The sequence below is a fragment of the Corylus avellana genome, chromosome 5 (genome assembly GCF_965113065.1).
Source record: "Corylus avellana chromosome 5, dhCorAvel1.hap1.2, whole genome shotgun sequence".
Taxonomy (NCBI): Eukaryota; Viridiplantae; Streptophyta; class Magnoliopsida; order Fagales; family Betulaceae; genus Corylus; species Corylus avellana.
The window spans coordinates 28,099,120-28,116,601 of NC_142494.1; the positions used below are offsets into that span (position 1 = coordinate 28,099,120).

Genomic DNA, 17,482 nt, shown 5'->3' on the forward strand with positions numbered 1-17,482 from the left:
CCAATATGACCGACCCTTTTTTTTTTCTTCTCTAATAAATTTGAAAATGATTTTGGTTGCAATTTCGTCCACTCACTGGAGCTTGAAAGTTGAAACAAATATATGTAGAGTTCAGAGTTGCTAGGGAGCAATGCATATCGTGCCACGTGTACACAGTTTATCCATGTTTTCAGACTTTTTTTTGTTGACCTTTTCACCCCAACTCCTCCTTGACAGATCGGTTGACTTCCTAGTTTCCTTACTTGTTTTAAAGAAGTCCTCAACTCAAGGGTCAAGAAATCATACAGCATCGTTTTCACCGCCTAAAGTTTTTAAAACGCCTAAAGTTTTTACTTTTTTAACATTCTTATAGTAATTATTTTAGTAAGAATTAAAAGAGCAATACTTTTTTCCTTTTGCGTGTCTCACGCCTATCTCTCACCTCGCTCGACCCGTACAATTTTAAAGAGGTGAATGTGAACTTCTTTTTATTTTACTCTTTCACACTCTTTCTTTCTTAGACTTTTTTCATCTTCTTCTTTGTTTGCTGATCTGCTCTTGTCTGCCATTTCCCATTTATTCTATATTTTTGTCTAGATTGCTAAGCCAACTGCAAAGTGCAAAATTCTTTCAACGCTTTAGGACTTATTTTTATGACTTGGGATTTGAGAATAGAATGTGATGCATAATTCTTGGAATAGACTGTTCTTACCTCTATTTAAGAGATTTACATTCATATATACTTCTTGACATTACAAACAAACTTCATTTACTACTCATCAATCTCTTCTCAAATCTCGAGTCAGGTCTGTGTTTTTCTTACTGAAAAAGGTATAAAAAAATATTTCTGAAATGAGAAAATGGGGTACGTGTTGCTCAAAATGAAGAATCATATTATGATTGTAAAACACTTCTAAAATTCATTTAAATATGAAAGATTATGATTAAGTTGTGCTGGGATTTTGTTGAAAGATTATGATTAGGTTAAAAACCCTAGGTTAAAAAACGATTAGTTCTCGTAACACAATCGAGAAGAATCATAATTATCTCTTCATTTTTAACATAGACAATCACTGGACCTCCCAAGTACTGTCATTAGAATGTCAAAAGAAGAGAATTACACGACCTGCTTCATTACATCACAATCCTCCCAGAAAAAAAAAAAAAACAAAAAACAAAAAACAAAAAACAAAAACAAAAAAAGATAATGTAAGAGCTAATGATAACTAACTCACCGAAAAAAAAAAAAAAAAAAAAGATCTTTTTTTTTTTTTTTTTTGGGTTTTGTCCAACCCAACTCCAGAACTACCCCCATGGCCCTTGGGGTTGGCTATGGTGGTTCAGCCACCCCCTGGCCGGCCATTGGGGGTTGCCGGCCACCCACTATGGTGGCGAGCCACCCCCTTCTTTTTTTCTTATTTTTTTTATTAATTTGTTTTTTAAATTTTTTTATTTAAAATAATATTTTATTATTATTTTTATTAGTAAGATATGTGTCCTATTTGTGGTTATAGAAATCCTAGTCATAAATTGGATATTCTCCAGTTCATTATGGACCGGAGAAATTCTTGTTCCGGTGGGGAGTTGTAGGTCTCCGACCAAAAAGATGCACAGAAAGGGATCGTTGCGGTCTGCAGAAGAAAATATTTGGGAAGATGGGGGAAATGCCTGTAACTAATAATTAAGAAGTGGACAATTAGGTTTAGGTTCGTTAATTGAGCCACGTGCGACAACATCATTTACTTGGAAACTTATGGGATCAGTTCGGCAGCTTTAAAAAATGTGAGCAAATCTCCCTAGTGGAAGCTCAGATCCTAAAGTAAGACACAAGTGTCTTAATGAATGTTTTGGGTCATAGGAAAGCAACTATTTACAAGTTTATATATGTATATGTGGGTTTGTTTGAGAGGGAGACATCAAGATAACCCTCATTGTCTTCCATGAAAAATAGAGATTTTTGGTATATTATAATTACAAATAATTAATTAGAAAATAATTAATTAGAATGTTGCTTGGGATAAGACTAAGCTTTGTTACATAGAGACGGGGGGGGGGGGGGGGGGGGGGGGGGGGAGGGTTGGGGGTGTTTGACATAGTAAGCCACTTAACCAATTGACTGTTAGGTTAATTTTTTTCCATATTTGAGACTGTCCAACGGTCAAAAAGTCCAAAGACTCAAAATAAATAATTTCCCTTGTCCAATTTAACAGTTGCACAAGGAATTGGAAGGTGACTATTGAGCTTCTGGACCTAATACCCGGTCTATTAACCAATTGACTCAAGAACAAATGGTATAGCATTGCACTGGATTCTCTAATTTGGCATGTCAATTATAATTGTCTATGTGATCTCAGCATGAGGTGATCGAGTGGCATTTAGGAAACATAACAACATGGGAATTTCCAATGAGGTCATGATATGTGGCCGACGGCTTCAACAAATTTGCTCTAAAAGGCAGCAATTCGCCTCATTCTCTCTCACATTACCTTTGCTTTTCTAAAGTTATTTCTCAATAGCTATATATACTAACTTAAGTATTAAAGTTATTTCCTGATGGCCTGCTCCAATAAACTCTTTTGCTAAGTCATTTTTTGCTGCAAATACTTCTAATCTTAACCACTGCATACGGTCAACTGTTCTAACATAAAGCACATCTTTTTTAATTGACAAAATTATACATGCATTCAGTGAATTTTAAACCTACAGCCTCTTTATTTATCCCATTTATAGAAGAGAATTAAGGAAACACCATTTGAGCTTGAAGCTCGTTGGGATAGCACGTCTTTGTGCATATACGAATTTAAATCAGTCTCAATCCTATGACCTGTAAACGTACAGGTGATGCTTTTTAGAAGAAAAATATTACATGCACCTTCATCCTACGCCCATCCCATTAGGTTAAGGGTTAAATACTCCATACCTCCTAAGGGTTTTTCAACTTTTTTTTTTTTTTCCTTGTGGTTTCATTTTTATCACAGGAAGTCTCTGTGGTTTTGATAAGTGACCAAATTAGTCCATCTGTTAGTTGACCGTTACGACTGACACGAGGACCAATCAAACGTCGACACGTGGCACATATTTAATTTTTTTAAAAAAAATTAAAATATATATATATATGGCTCTTGGCCATTTGGAGCCACCCCCTTTGGGCATGGGGGTGGCCGAGCTACCCCCTGGGCACCAGGGGGTGGCCGAGCCACCCCCTTGGAGCCCAAAAGGGTGGCCGAAACCACCCCCAATCACCATTGGGGGTGGTTTCGGCCACCCCCAAGGCTCCATGGGGGTGGCCGAGCCACCCCCAGTGAGTACTGGGGGTGGTTTAGGCCACCCCCTGGGCATCCGGCCTGATGGGGGTGGCCAAGCCACCCCCATGGCCCCAAGAGGGTGGCTCGGCCACCTCCAATTTTTTTCCATTTTTTTCTTCTTTTTTTGTTTTTTTGAAATTTTCTTTTAAAAAAATTAAACATGTGCCATATGTCGACGTCTGATTGGTCCACGTGTCAGTCCTAACGGTCAACTAACGGATGAACTAATTTAGTCACTTATCAAAACCACAGGGACCTCCTGTGATAAAAATGAAACCACAGGAAAGAAAAAATAAAGTTGAAAAACCCAAAGAGGGTATGGAGTATTTAACCCTTAGGTTAATGTAGACATTTGAGAAGCACATACAATTTAAGTAAAATATACATACTTTTCACATGCTAAAAAGTACATGACACTTTTAGAGATTAGAGTAAATGAATTTTCCGACGGTCGATTTTTGTAAGAAATTAATGTCATTCCCCAAACAAGTTGGGATTAGAGAGCGAGTGGGATTATAAAAAGGTCTGAGCTCCTGCAACTTAGGCACTCGACAATATCCTTCAAAAGCTGTTTCTCTTCTTCATATTCAACATTTCGTCCCCATCCAGAAAATGGCGACAGATCCAAAACCAAAGAATTTGGCTGAAGCAAATGAGTTTGTCTCATTGGAAAACCCAATATCCCGAAAGCGAAAACCAGGTTATCTTCTTAGGGCACTACTTGATGAACACTACCCGCCTGGTTTTCTCAGAAAGGTGAGATAAAGCTTCCAATATTTCAACCACACCAGTTGATCATGTCCTCACTACAACCAAAATGACACATTTTTTTGGTTTCTGATCAAGCTGGTTTTCTTTTTTTCTTTTTAAGAAATTATATGTCAGGCAGCATCAGCCTCTCCCCATGCATATGTTTCATATCTTTGTCCAATATCCGGCATGCATGACTCATATTTATCTTTTTGAGAGAAAATAATATAACATTTCATATATATGGTTTCGTCAAGTATGTATATATATATAACTTTATTTGCATGCATAAGACGATATAACAGGTGGTGGCAGAGACTATTGCGACCTATCTTTTGGTGTTTGTGACGAGTGGTTCAGCTGCTCTTAGCGCAGCTGATGAAAACAGAGTCTCAAAACTGGGAGCCTCCGTTGCCGGAGGGCTTATTGTGACTGTGATGATCTATGCAGTAGGACACATCTCCGGCGCACACATGAACCCGGCCGTCACTCTAGCTTTTGCAGCTGTCAGACATTTTCCATGGAAGCAGGTACGTAACATGACCTTCTCAAAAACCCCATGGTCGAAACTCGAAGGTAGGCCCCTGGAGGCTTCCTTTACTGTTCTCTTAGGTTCCAACTTCCATCCATGGACAATGTGATGTCAAAATTGTTATTTATTTATTTTTTTAAAAAAATCATTTTCATTTAGTTTTACAAATGAAAATTTACTTGTCTCTAGTTACTATTTATGTTCTTAACATGTTCCTTATATATATAGGCAAGACGCGGAAGCTCTTTTGACTTGGCAACGGGCCCATGCGGGGCGGGTTGGCTGTCAAAATTTTTATTTACTATAATTTTTTTCCTTTTCATTTAGTTTTACAATTTTATTTTTTTATTTTTTTTTTTAAAGTAGTTTTATAAAATTGTTATTTGTCTATTTATCATATATAGTATGTATAGATAATATTTATGTTACACAGAACACTACAAAAGTTTCTTAGTCATTTCCCCTCAAATTGTCACATGAAAATAGTAATATTGTCCGTGGACTCCGTTGGTTTTTGCTCCAAACATTACCTCCCATTTAAAAATTCAGGACTTCCAGACAATTTTATCACATAATTTACAAAGGAATAAAAGAAGCATCTTCTTTGGCCTTAAATGTTAAACATAATTCAAAGAAGCATAAATATTACATGTAATATTGAAGTATTACATGGAAAATAAACCAATTGAATATATATATATGATAACGTACAGAAGTAACAATGGAATGAAAGAAGCATTTTGTTGCAGGTCCCAGTTTATGCAGCAGCTCAACTGGGTGGAGCTATTTCTGCTGCATTCACACTGCGTGTAATATTGTACCCAATAAAGGATCTCGGCACTACATCACCAACAGGAACAGAAATTGAAGCTCTGGCCACGGAGATAGTGGTGACATTTACTATGATGTTCACCGCTTCAGCTGTTGCAACGGATACTAAAGCTGTAAAATTTTATTCACATTCCAAATTTTACAAAGCTTTTCAAAACGGTAGATTTACTCATTAGATTATGTCTCCCTTTCGCCAGATAGGAGAGCTTGCGGGTCTTGCAGTTGGTTCTGCAGTATGCATTACATCCATCTTTGCCGGGTAGGTAAAATTAATTCTTAATTTTTTTTTTTTTTTTGATACGAGGATTCACCTATAAGGCCGGACAGTACTTCGGGCTACTACCTTTTTGAAAGGTGGGTACTGACTGTAGAGGCCCAACCAAGGATCCACTGACTAATTCCTGGATCCGTGCACCGCACCAACGAAAATTTTTCCACACGGATCAGGCAAGTCATTGGCTTCACTAGGGAGTGTGGCCCCAAGGGGGAGGTAGCACCTAGCACTCCAGCAGGATTCAAACTTGAGACCAAGAGGGAGCACACCGGCCACTTGATACCAAGCTCTTCACGAACTGAGCCAACCCCTTGGGGTTAATTCTTAATTTTTTACCTTACCTATGAACACTATTCCTTATAAATCTAAATAATGAATGCTAACAAGTTGTCGAGTCATGGCCAGACCAATATCAGGGGGATCTATGAACCCAGCGAGGACAATAGGTCCAGCAATTGCAAGCGCATCCTATAAGGGGATTTGGGTGTATTTCGTCGGCCCAGTTACTGGAACGCTTCTAGGGGCATGGGCTTACAAACTGATTCGGGTGCCGGATGAATTGGCTCACCCAGTATCCACCTAGGAGCAGCGAAGAGATCGAGGCGATTAAATATCCTGAGAATTCTGTGTGAAGGGATGGTTGTGCCCACGATGGGAAATTGTGACAAGCTTCCCCGTATCTGGAATTCCAACAAGTCTTACAAGGGCATATGCGCAACATCTTGTATATGCTTTTGTGGTTAGCTTTCTATATATATATTAGTAATGTGACACCCACCACCTGTGTAATAGTTATGATAATACAAAAACACACCATAAGTCTGTCGATTACAAACTTACAACAGTGACACACGAGGGCACCACTAGCAAATCCAAAAAAAAATTGAAGTCTGGTCTTTGCCTCGCACGAAAAGAGTGAAACTCTTTCCTCCCTACTGTTGGGCAATGCCCTTACCATTTTTTATACGGAACAATATGAAGCGAGGCAACATCATCAATGCAGATTGAAGGAACACGTAAATGTAGGCCAAAGGCATATTAATACACATCAATTTAATCTTATATTTAACTACTATATATAATAATACACATCAATATGTTAGGAAACTAAATACGTAAGTGATATGTGCAAGGTCATACGAACCGAATAAATACCGTCACCTTAAACAAAGTGCATCATAAAGCAGTTTTTTCACACACCATAAAACTCCCTAAGTTAATTGTAATGCTCTTGGTACAATTATCAGTTTTGTAAATCCCCACAAGTCGATCGGCCAATTCAAACATGTTGTTTCTGAGGCTGCACATAGCATTAAATATAAGACAAAGAGCAGCGTAAGAAACTATATCAGTAGCTAGCAATAACTCCAAGGGCATCCAGCCTACCTTATGATTATAAACTGTGTGTCCTTTGTCCGGTCCTTTACATAGTGCCCCACAATAGAAACATTTTTGAAGTCAGCGCACCATATCAACCAAACTAAGCCAATGTAGACCCGTAGAAAAAGAAAAAGATATAGATAAAATGATTTTTAAAAAAATGAAAGTACGTTAAAGGATTCAAGAAAAATAGCCCGCCCAGAATCAATTTCATCCATTACATAAAGTGGGATTGGCTTGTAGTGATGAAGTGCAAAAACAAGAGCTAATGAACTCAGAGTCTGAAAGCAATAAAATGAACAACAATATATTACTCAACTGAATAAGATTCAGAGATTTTATATACTAGTCATTTAGGGAGATCAGACGCCCAAATAAACTAAGGTTAAGTCAACAATATTCAAATATAACCTTTTCGCCACCCGATAAATTGGCAATATTCTTCCAGCAAGAACTATTTTACGTAATTGAAAAGAGAAAACCAACTTTAGAATTATCTTTAATTTCCTCCAAGACTTTCTCCTCATCCAGCAAGAACTTTTGCAGTTTTGGAATATTTTCCTCAAGTTTTGGAATCAGGGCTGTGGAGTCTTCGCACTCCTTTTCTAACTCAATGATCTTTGATGAATCCTGAAATAGAAACAAATTAACACATCATTGAGTCTCATTTTAAGCAAAGCTCAAATCATCAGGTAGGAATAACTAGATACTAACCTATATAAGGGTTTTTACACTTTTTAGGCAAGTCCAAAATCGGTTTAGGAAGCTTTATTTCATAACTGGATTCGAATTCTCTACAATGACCAAACAAGTTTGGGCCTAAGAACCTACTTACCAAAAAAAATAAAGAAGCAATTGGGCCTAACAACTTAATAAAAAAGGTTTGGGCCTAAGAAATCGAAAGGACATGTAAGGGGGGTTGACATATATAGCCCAAGTTCAAAGAGGAGGCGTAAATTGTGTACAAGAGACTAGCAAAAAAATTGTGTACATTTGTGTTTGTATGAGTAATTTAGGAGAATGTTGTTCCTAAAGGATAATTCAATCGGTTGTGAATTATGTCTCATGAAGCGGAGGTCATTAGTTTGAATCTCTCATCTCCCTTCCTTTGTGTGGACATGTAAAAAAAATAAATAAATAAAAAATTAGTAAACTGGTATACAATTATTATATAATTTGAATGATGTGGCAGTAAAAATTATTGATTTTTTTTTTTTAGTTGATTTTTTTTTCTTACATCATTAAATTAAATAATAATCATATAACAATTTACTAAATAATATTAGTGTGTGAAAATTTATATAACTAAGAAGGCATATGCATATGTATTACTCTTACAATTATTCATATCAAAAACAATCTCAGCGCACTTTTATATTTCTTTTCTTTTAATTTTACTTTTTGACTTAGTAACCCAGGGCGCTTTACCTGCATTTGCAAGCAATGGGGATCCCTCTTCAGTCCACCAAATAATATCTTTGGCATGTACCTACCCATGACTCAATGTTCTAATTGAATAGCTTCGATCGTCTCAAATCACTTCCAATCTGAGCTTAAAAATTAATGTTATTGATTTTTTTCTCTTTTAAAGTGTTGATCAATAGTTAATTTTTACTGTCACATCATAAAATTATATAATAAACTTTATTTTTTTTTTTTGAGTGGAAATAACATTAATTTATAACTGTGAAGGCATATTACTCTTTGGATTATTCATATTGCGAGCAATCTTATCGCACTTTCATCTTTGTCTGAACTTTTCTTTTTGACTTGGTAATTAACCCAGGGCCCTTTACCTGCATTTGCAAGCAATGGGATCCCTCCTCTGTACTCCTCATAATAATATCTTTGGCAATTGGCATATACCAGCCGAAAGAGATTAGGAAGGTGTTTAGATATTAATATAAGAATAATGTTATTTAATTAGTAGATTATTATGTGGTCATCATACAATTGAGATGACATAATAATAAAAATCAGCATTTTGATCGGTAAATACTTGTAAAAAGAAAAATTAAGAGCTGCTTTGTATTGTCACGTTATCTGAATTGTATAACAATCTATTAAAATAGTATTTTTCTTAATCAAATAATTAAATTTCTCACTTACTAAGTTTTATTTTTTATTTAAAAAAAAAGCACGTAAAGTTAGAAACATTAATGATCTATATAAGATTTGAAGTAGACGAGAGTGGGGTGGGGAGTTGTAGGTCTCTGACCAAAAAGACGCGCGGAAAGGTATCGTTGCGGTCTGTAGAAGAAGATATTTGGGAAGATGGGGGAAATGCCTGTAACTAATAATTAAGGCGTGGATAATTAGGTTTAGGTTCGTTAATTGAGCCACTTGTGACAACATAATTTACTTGGAAACTTTAAACTTATGGGATCAGTTCGGCAGCTTTAAAAAAATGTGAGCATATCTCCCTAGTGGAAGCTCAGATCCTAAAAGTAAGACACAAGTGTCTTAATAAACGTTTTGGGTCATAGGAAAGCAACTATATATTTACAAGTTTAAATAGACGACAATTTTGTGAGTAATATATTATATATATAAATGTGAGCATATCTCCCTAGTGGAAGCTCAGATCCTAAAAGTAAGACACAAGTGTCTTAATAAACGTTTTGGGTCATAGGAAAGCAACTATAAAATAGAGATTTTTGGTATATTATAATTACAAAAAATTAATTAGAAAGTTGCTTGGGATAAGACTAAGCTTTGTTACATAAGGTGGGTGGGGGGGACTGTTTGGTTTTTTCCAGTATATTATAATTACAAAAAATTAATTAGAAAGTTGCTTGGGATAAGACTAAGCTTTGTTACATAAGGTGAAGGGGGGGGCGGATTGTTTGGTTTTTTCCATATTTGACCAACGGTCAAAAAGTCCAAAGACTCCAAAGAAATAATTTCGCTTGTCCAATTTAACAGTAGCACAAGGAATTGGGAGGTGACTATTGAGCTTGTGGACCTAATACACGGTCTATTAACCAATTGACTCAAGAACAAATGGCATGCCACTGCATTGGATTCTCTAATTTGGCATGTCAATTATAATTGTCTATGTGATCTCAGCATAAGGTGATCGAGTGGCATTTAGGAAACATAACAACATGGGAGTTTTCAATAAGATCATGACACGTAGCCGACGGTTACAACAAATTTGCTATAAAAGGCGGCAGTTCGTCTCTTTCTCTTTTACGTTACCTTTACTTTCCTAAAGTTATTTCTTAATAGCTATATATGTTAACTTAAGTATCAGAGTTATCCTTTGACAGCTCGCTCCAATAAACTCTTTTGCTAAATCTGTTTTTGCTGCAAGTACTTCCAATCGTCACCATGGCACACGATCAATTGTTCTAACATAAAGCACATCTTTTTTAATCAACAAAATTATACATGCATTCAGTGAATTTTAAACCTACAGCCTCTTTATTTATCCCATTTATAAAAGAGAATTAAGGAAACACCATATGAGCTTGAAGCCCGTTGGCATAGCACGTCTTTGTGCATATACGAATTTAAATCAATCTCAATGCTATGACCTGTAAAAGGTACAGGCGATGATTTTTAGAAGAAAAATATTATATGCACTTTCATCCTACACCCATCCCATCATCACCTCTTAGATCAGCTCTCGCAAAAAAAAAAAATTCAATGATGGATGGAGAATATCACATCAACCTAACGAAGTCAAAGTGAGATAAATGTGTAGTATATAACTTTACTCTTTTTAGAATTATCTATGTTTTTTCTTAACAGATATAAATTTTTTACAAAATGGGTTGCATGAATTCTTTCAAACTCAATTGGTCTCTAAAAAAATCATGTCTCTTGAGAAATACATTTGAGAAGCATATACTATTTAAGAAAAATATATGTACTTCTTCCATGCTGCTGAAAAATACATGATACTTTTAGAGATTAGGGTAAAAAAATTTCCCTACGGTCGATTTTAATTGTATGAAATTTATGTCATTCCCCAAACAAGTTGGGATTAGAGATCGGGCGAGTGGGATTATAAAAAGGTTTGAGCTCCTGCAACTTAGGCACTCGACAATATCCTTCAAAAGTTGATTCTCTTCTTCATCTTCCACATTTCGTCCCTATCCAGAAAATGGCGACAGATCCAAAACCAAAGAATTTGGCTGAAGCAAATGAGTTTGTCTCATTGGAAAACCTAATATCCCGAAAGCGAAAACCAGGTTATCTTCTTAGGGCACTACTTGATGAACATTACCCGCCTGGTTTTCTCAGAAAGGTGAGATAAAGCTTCCAATATTTCAACCATGCACATCAGTTGATCATGTCCTCATGACTACAACCAAAATGACACATTTTTTTGGTTTCTCAAGCTGGTTTTCTTTTTCTTTTTTTTTTTTCTTTTTAAGAAATTATATGTCAAGCAGCATCAGCCTCTCCCATGCCTATGTTTCATATCTTTGTCCAACATTTCATATATACTTTAGCAAAGTTTCATCAAGTATATATATAACTTTATTGGCATGCATAATGTAGCAGGTGGTCGCAGAGACAATAGCGACCTATCTTTTGGTGTTTGTGGCGTGTGGTTCAGCTGCTCTTAGCGCAGCTGATGAAAACAGAGTCTCAAAACTGGGAGCCTCCGTTGCCGGAGGGCTTATTGTGACTGTGATGATCTATGCAGTAGGACACATCTCCGGCGCACACATGAACCCGGCCGTCACTCTAGCTTTTGCAGCTGTCAGACATTTTCCATGGAAGCAGGTACGTAACATGACCTTCTCAAAAACCCCCCATGGTCGAAACTCGAAAGTAGGCCCCTGGAGGTTTCCTTTTTTGGCAATTTCATACTGTTCTCTTAGGTTCCAACTTCCATCCAAGGACAATGAGATGTCAAAATTGTTATTTATTTATTTTTTTTAAAAAAAAAAACCATTTTCATTTAGTTTTACAAATGAAAATTTACTTGTCTCTAGATACTATTTATGTTCCTATCATGTTCCTTATATATATAGGCAAGATGCGGAAGCTCTTTCGACTCGGCTACTGGCCCATGCGGGGCGGGCTGGCTATCAAAATTGTTATTTAATTACTATAACTTTTTTCCTTTTCATTTAGTTTTACAATTCTTATCTTTTCTTTCTTTTCTTTTTTTTTTTTCTTTTTTTGAAAGTAGTTTTATAAAATTGTTATTTGTCTTTTATATCATATATAGTATGTATAGATAATATTTATGTTACACAGAACACTAAAAAAGTTTCTTGGTCATTTCCCCTTAAATTGTCACATGAAAATAGTAATATTGTCCGTGGACTCGGTTTTTGTTCCAAACATTATCTCCCATTTAAAAATTCAGGACTTCCAGACAATTTTAACACATAATTTACAAAGGAATAAAAGAAGCATCTTATTTGGCCTTAAATGTTAAACATAATTCAAAGAAGCATAAATACTACATGTAATATTGAAGTATTAACAGAAGTAACAAAGGAATGAAAGAAGCATTTTGTTGCAGGTCCCAGTTTATGCAGCAGCTCAACTGGCTGGAGCTATTTCTGCTGCATTTACACTGCGTGTAATATTGTACCCAATAAAGGATCTCGGCACTACATCACCAACCGGAACAGAAATTGAAGCTCTAGTCACAGAGATAGTGGTGACATTTACTATGATGTTCACCGCTTCAGCTGTTGCAACGGATACTAAAGCTGTAAAATTTTATTCACATTCCAAATTTTACAAACCTTTTCAACACGGTAAATTTACTCATTAGATTATGTCTCCCTTTCCCCAGATAGGAGAGCTTGCGGGTCTTGCAGTTGGTTCTGCAGTATGCATTTCATCCATCTTTGCCGGGTAGGTAAAATTAATTCTGAATTATTTACCTTAACCATGAAAACTATTCCTTATAAATCTAAATAATGAATGCTAACAAGTTGTCGAGTCATGGCCAGACCAATATCAGGGGGATCTATGAACCCAGCGAGGACAATAGCTCCAGCAATTGCAAGCGCATCCTATAAGGGGATTTGGGTGTATTTCGTCGGCCCAGTGACTGGAACGCTTCTAGGGGCATGGGCTTACAAACTGATTCGGGTGCCGGATGAATTAGTTCACCCAATATCCACTGAGGAGCAGCGAAGGGAGGTGATTAAATATCCTGAGAATTCTGTGTGAAGGGATGGTTGTGCCCATGATGGGGAAATTGTGACAAGCTTCCCCGAATCTGGAATTCCCACAAGTCTTACAAGGCATATGTCCAACATCTTGTATATGCTTTTGTGGTTAGCTTTCTATATATATTAGTAATGTGACACCCACCACCTGTGTAATAGTTATGATAAATACAAAAACAGACCATAAGTCTGCCGATTACAAACTTACAACAGTGACACACGAGGGCACCACTAGCAAATCCAAAAAAAATTGAAGTCTGGTCTTTGCCTCTCACGAAAAGAGTGAAATTCTTTCCTCCCTACTGTTGGGCAATGCCGTTACCATTTTTTATACGGAATAATATTAAGCGAGGCAACATCAATGCAGATTGAAGGAACACGTAAATGTATGCCAAAGGCATGATTAATACACATCAATTGAATCTTATATTTAACTACTATATATAATAATACACATCAATATGTTAGAAAACTAAATACGTAAGTGATATGCGCAAGGCCATACGAACCGAATAAATACTGTCACCTTAAACAAAGTGTATCATAAAGCAGTTTTTTCACACACCATAAAACTCTCTGAGTTAATTGTAATGCTCTTGGTGCAATTATCAGTTTTGTAGATTCCCACAAGTCGATCGGCCAATTCAAACATGTTGTTTATGAGGCTGCATATGGCATTAAAGATAAGACAAAGAACAGCATAAGTAAATATATCAGTAACTAGCAATAACTCCAGAGGATTATCTAACCTACCTTATAATTATAAATTGTGCGTCTTTTGTCCGGTCCTTTACATAATGCCCCACAATAGAAACATTTTTGAAGTCTGCGCACCGTATGGACTAAAATAAGCCAATGTAAACTTGTAGAAAAAGAAAAAGATAAAGATAAAACGATTTTTAAAAAAATGAAAGTATGCTAAAGGATTCAAGAAAAATACCCAGCGCAGCATCAATTTCATCCATTACATACAGCGGAGTTGGCTTGTAGTGATGAAGTGCGAAAACAAGAGCTAATGAACTCAGAGTCTGAAAGCAATAAAAGGAACAACAATATATTACTCAACTAAATAAGATTCAGTGATTTCAATTGCTAGTCATTCAGGGAGATCAGACGCCCAATAAACTGAGGTTAAGTCAACAATGTTCAAATATAACCTTTTCGCCATCCGATAAATTGCCAATATTCTTCCAGCTCTTCTTCGGTGGCCTTACACCGAAAACAACACCTTCAGAGAAGGGATCCAAAGAGTCCACAAGCTCAAGTTCGGCGTCACCCCCAAGTGTGATCATCTATAGCAAGTTCATTAAACAGGCAAAACTAAAATTATTACTAGCGCATATATGTTACAAGAAGAAAAGGAAATGAGGATGACACAAGCAGCATCACTTATGGGGAAAAAAGGGCCAATCAAGTGTAATTATTCAATGAGAGAACACAATTCAGCGCCTAAATACAAATGCCATCTGCGATTCAAACTGTTTTATGCATATTCAAATCATTTTCATATGAAGAACAAATAGTCAAAAAGAACGACCATAAAGTTTATAATCCAGTAAAAATTTGAGAGAGGAGATCTATTCACCAACCTGATACATCTCCTTTAGCTTCAAAGATATTGCATTGAAGCCTGCCATGAACTCATCCAACCTGCTATCGATATATTCTAAGCATATATAGATCATCATCACAAATTAATTATTCACACAATTTTAGATTGATAATCTATATCTAATCCTTTTTTCTTTTTGATAAATGAAAATATATATATATATATATATATATAAGAGAAACAAATTAACACATCATTGAGTCTCATTTTAAGCAAAGCTCAAATCAACAGGTAGGAATAACTAGATACTAATCCATATCAAGTCCTATAAAAGGGTTTTTACACTTTTTAGGCAAGTCCAATATAGGTTTAGGAAGCTTTATTTCATAACTGGATTCGAATTCTCTACAATGACCAAACAAGTTTGGGCCTAAGAACCTACTTACAAAAAAATTAAGGGTTAAATATTAAATACCCCCCTGGGGTTTTATTGCTTTATTTTTTTCTTCCCTAGGGTTTGATTTTTATTACATGAGGTCCCTGTGATTTTGATAATAGACCAAATTAGTCTTCTGTCATTTGACTTAACGAAATTCCACGTGGACCAATCAAAAGTTGACACGTGGCACGTACTTAATTTTTTTAAAATTAAAAAAAAAAAATGTATTTTAAAAAAAAAAACAAAAAAAGAACAAAAAAAAGGAAAAAAAATTGGGGGTGGCCATGGCCAAAGGCCAACCCCAAATGGCCAAGAGCCAACCCCAATTTTTTTTTCTTTTTTTTTTTTTGTTTTTATTTTAAAAAAAAATAAATTTTTTTTAATTTTTTTTTTTAAAAAAAAAAATAGGTGCCACATGTCAACATTTGATTAGTCAACGTGGAATTCCGTTAAGTCAACTAACGGTCAATTGATAGAGGACTAATTTGGTTTATTATCAAAACCACATGGACCTCTTGTGATAAAAATCAAATCCTAAGAGGAAAAAAATAAAACAATGAAACCCTAGAGGATATTTAGTATTTAACCCAAAAATTAAAGAAGCAATTTGTCCTAACAACTTAATAAAAAAGTTTTGGGCCTAAGAAATCGAAGGGACATGTAAGGGGAGTTGAGATATATAGCCCAAGTTAAAAAAGGAGGCGTAAATTGTGTACAAGATACTAGCAAAAAAATTGTGTACATTTATGCATGTATGAGTAATTTAGTAGACTGTTGTCCTTAAGGAGTAGCTTAATCGGCTGTAAATTACGCCTCATGAAGCAGAGGTCATTAGTTCGAATCTCTTCTCTCCCTTCCCTTGTGTGGACATGTAAAAAAAAAAAAAAAAAAAATAGTAGACCGTTATACAATTATTATATAATTTGGATGATGTGGCAGTAAAAATTATTAAAAAAAAAAAATTGAGTTGATTCTTTTTCTTACATTATTAAATTAAATAACAATCATATAACAGTCTAGTAAATAATATTAATGTGTTAAAATATATATAACTAAGAAGCCATATGCATATGTATTACTCTTACGATTATTCATAGTGCACTTTTATATTTCTTTTCTTATAACTTTACTTTTTGACTTAGTAACCAAGGGCACTTTACCTGCATTTGCAAGCAATGGGGATCCCTCTTCAGTCCACCAAATAATATCCTTGGCATGTACCTACCCATGACTCAATGCTCTAATTGAATAGCTTCGATCTTCTCAAATCACTTTCCAATCTTACTCCATACCCTTCTAGGGTTTCTCAACTTTATTTTTTTTTTTATGTGGTTTCATTTTTATCACAGGAGGTCCCTATAGTTTTGATAAGTGACCAAATTAGTCCATCCGTTAGTTGACTTAGTAACGGATGGAAGCAATGGGGATCCCTCTTCAGTCCACCAAATAATATCCTTGGCATGTACCTACCCATGACTCAATGCTCTAATTGAATAGCTTCGATCTTCTCAAATCACTTTCCAATCTTACTCCATACCCTTTTAGGGTTTCTCAACTTTATTTTTTTTTTTATGTGGTTTCATTTTTATCACAGGAGGTCCCTATAATTTTGATAAGTGACCAAATTAGTCCATCCGTTAGTTGACCGTTAGGACTGACACGTGGACCAATAAGATGTCGACACGTGGCACATATTTAATTTTTTTAAAAAAAAATTTTTAAAAATTATTATTTTTTAATTAAAAAAATGTTTTTTTTTATTGAAAAAAAAAAAGGAAAAAAAATTGGGGGTGGCTCCTTGGCCATTTGAGGGTGGCCGAAACCACCCCCAGTACCCACTGGAGGTGGCTCGGCCACCCCAATGGAGCCGTAGGGGGTGGCCGAAACCACCCCCTAGGTCTCCATAGGGGTGGCCGAGCCACCCCCAGTGGGCTCCATGGGGGTGGCCTAGCCAGATGGTGGTGGCCAGGCCACCCCCATGGCCAAAGGGCCACCCCCAAATGGCAATTTTTTTCCGTTTCTTTTTAAAAAAAAAAATTAAAAAAAAAATACATTTTTTTATTTTTTTATTTTAAAAAATTAAATATGTGCCACGTGTCGACGTCTGATTGGTCCACGTGTCAATCCTAACGGTCAACTAACGGATAGACTAATTTGGTCACTTATCAAAACCACATGGACCTCCTATGATAAAAATGAAACCAAAGGGGGGGGGGGGGGAGGGGAAAAATAAAGTTAGGAAACCCTAAGGGGGTATGGAGTATTTAACCCTAAAAGTGTTGATCAAT

General features: G+C 35.9%; 2 protein-coding genes and 1 pseudogene across 2 annotated transcripts; 2 read left to right on the forward strand and 1 right to left on the reverse strand.

Annotated features, from left to right (window-relative positions):
- Window positions 1-3,896: 3,896 nt before the first annotated feature.
- Window positions 3,897-6,254, forward strand: LOC132182165 (aquaporin NIP2-1-like). Its single transcript, XM_059595356.1, has 5 exons — window positions 3,897-4,040; window positions 4,340-4,564; window positions 5,316-5,510; window positions 5,595-5,656; window positions 6,077-6,254. Exons 1-5 carry the CDS (start codon window positions 3,897-3,899, stop codon window positions 6,252-6,254), a joined length of 804 nt encoding a protein of 267 aa, XP_059451339.1.
- A 4,908-nt stretch (window positions 6,255-11,162) lies between these two features.
- Window positions 11,163-13,204, forward strand: LOC132182168 (aquaporin NIP2-2-like). Its single transcript, XM_059595359.2, has 5 exons — window positions 11,163-11,306; window positions 11,567-11,791; window positions 12,543-12,737; window positions 12,822-12,883; window positions 12,982-13,204. Exons 1-5 carry the CDS (start codon window positions 11,163-11,165, stop codon window positions 13,202-13,204), a joined length of 849 nt encoding a protein of 282 aa, XP_059451342.1.
- Window positions 13,205-13,744: 540 nt separating this feature from the next.
- LOC132182169 (structural maintenance of chromosomes protein 4-like) lies at window positions 13,745-14,888 on the reverse strand (annotated as a pseudogene).
- Window positions 14,889-17,482: the final 2,594 nt, after the last annotated feature.

Coding starts and splice junctions, on each gene's coding strand:
- LOC132182165 (XM_059595356.1), top strand. CDS start 3,897: ATGGCGACAGATCCAAAACCAAAGAATTTGGCTGAAGCAAATGAGTTT. Junction 4,041..4,339: donor CGCCTGGTTTTCTCAGAAAG/GTGAGATAAAGC, acceptor ACGATATAACAG/GTGGTGGCAGAGACTATTGC. Junction 5,657..6,076: donor ATTACATCCATCTTTGCCGG/GTAGGTAAAATT, acceptor AGTCATGGCCAG/ACCAATATCAGGGGGATCTA.
- LOC132182168 (XM_059595359.2), top strand. CDS start 11,163: ATGGCGACAGATCCAAAACCAAAGAATTTGGCTGAAGCAAATGAGTTT. Junction 11,307..11,566: donor CGCCTGGTTTTCTCAGAAAG/GTGAGATAAAGC, acceptor ATAATGTAGCAG/GTGGTCGCAGAGACAATAGC. Junction 12,884..12,981: donor ATTTCATCCATCTTTGCCGG/GTAGGTAAAATT, acceptor AGTCATGGCCAG/ACCAATATCAGGGGGATCTA.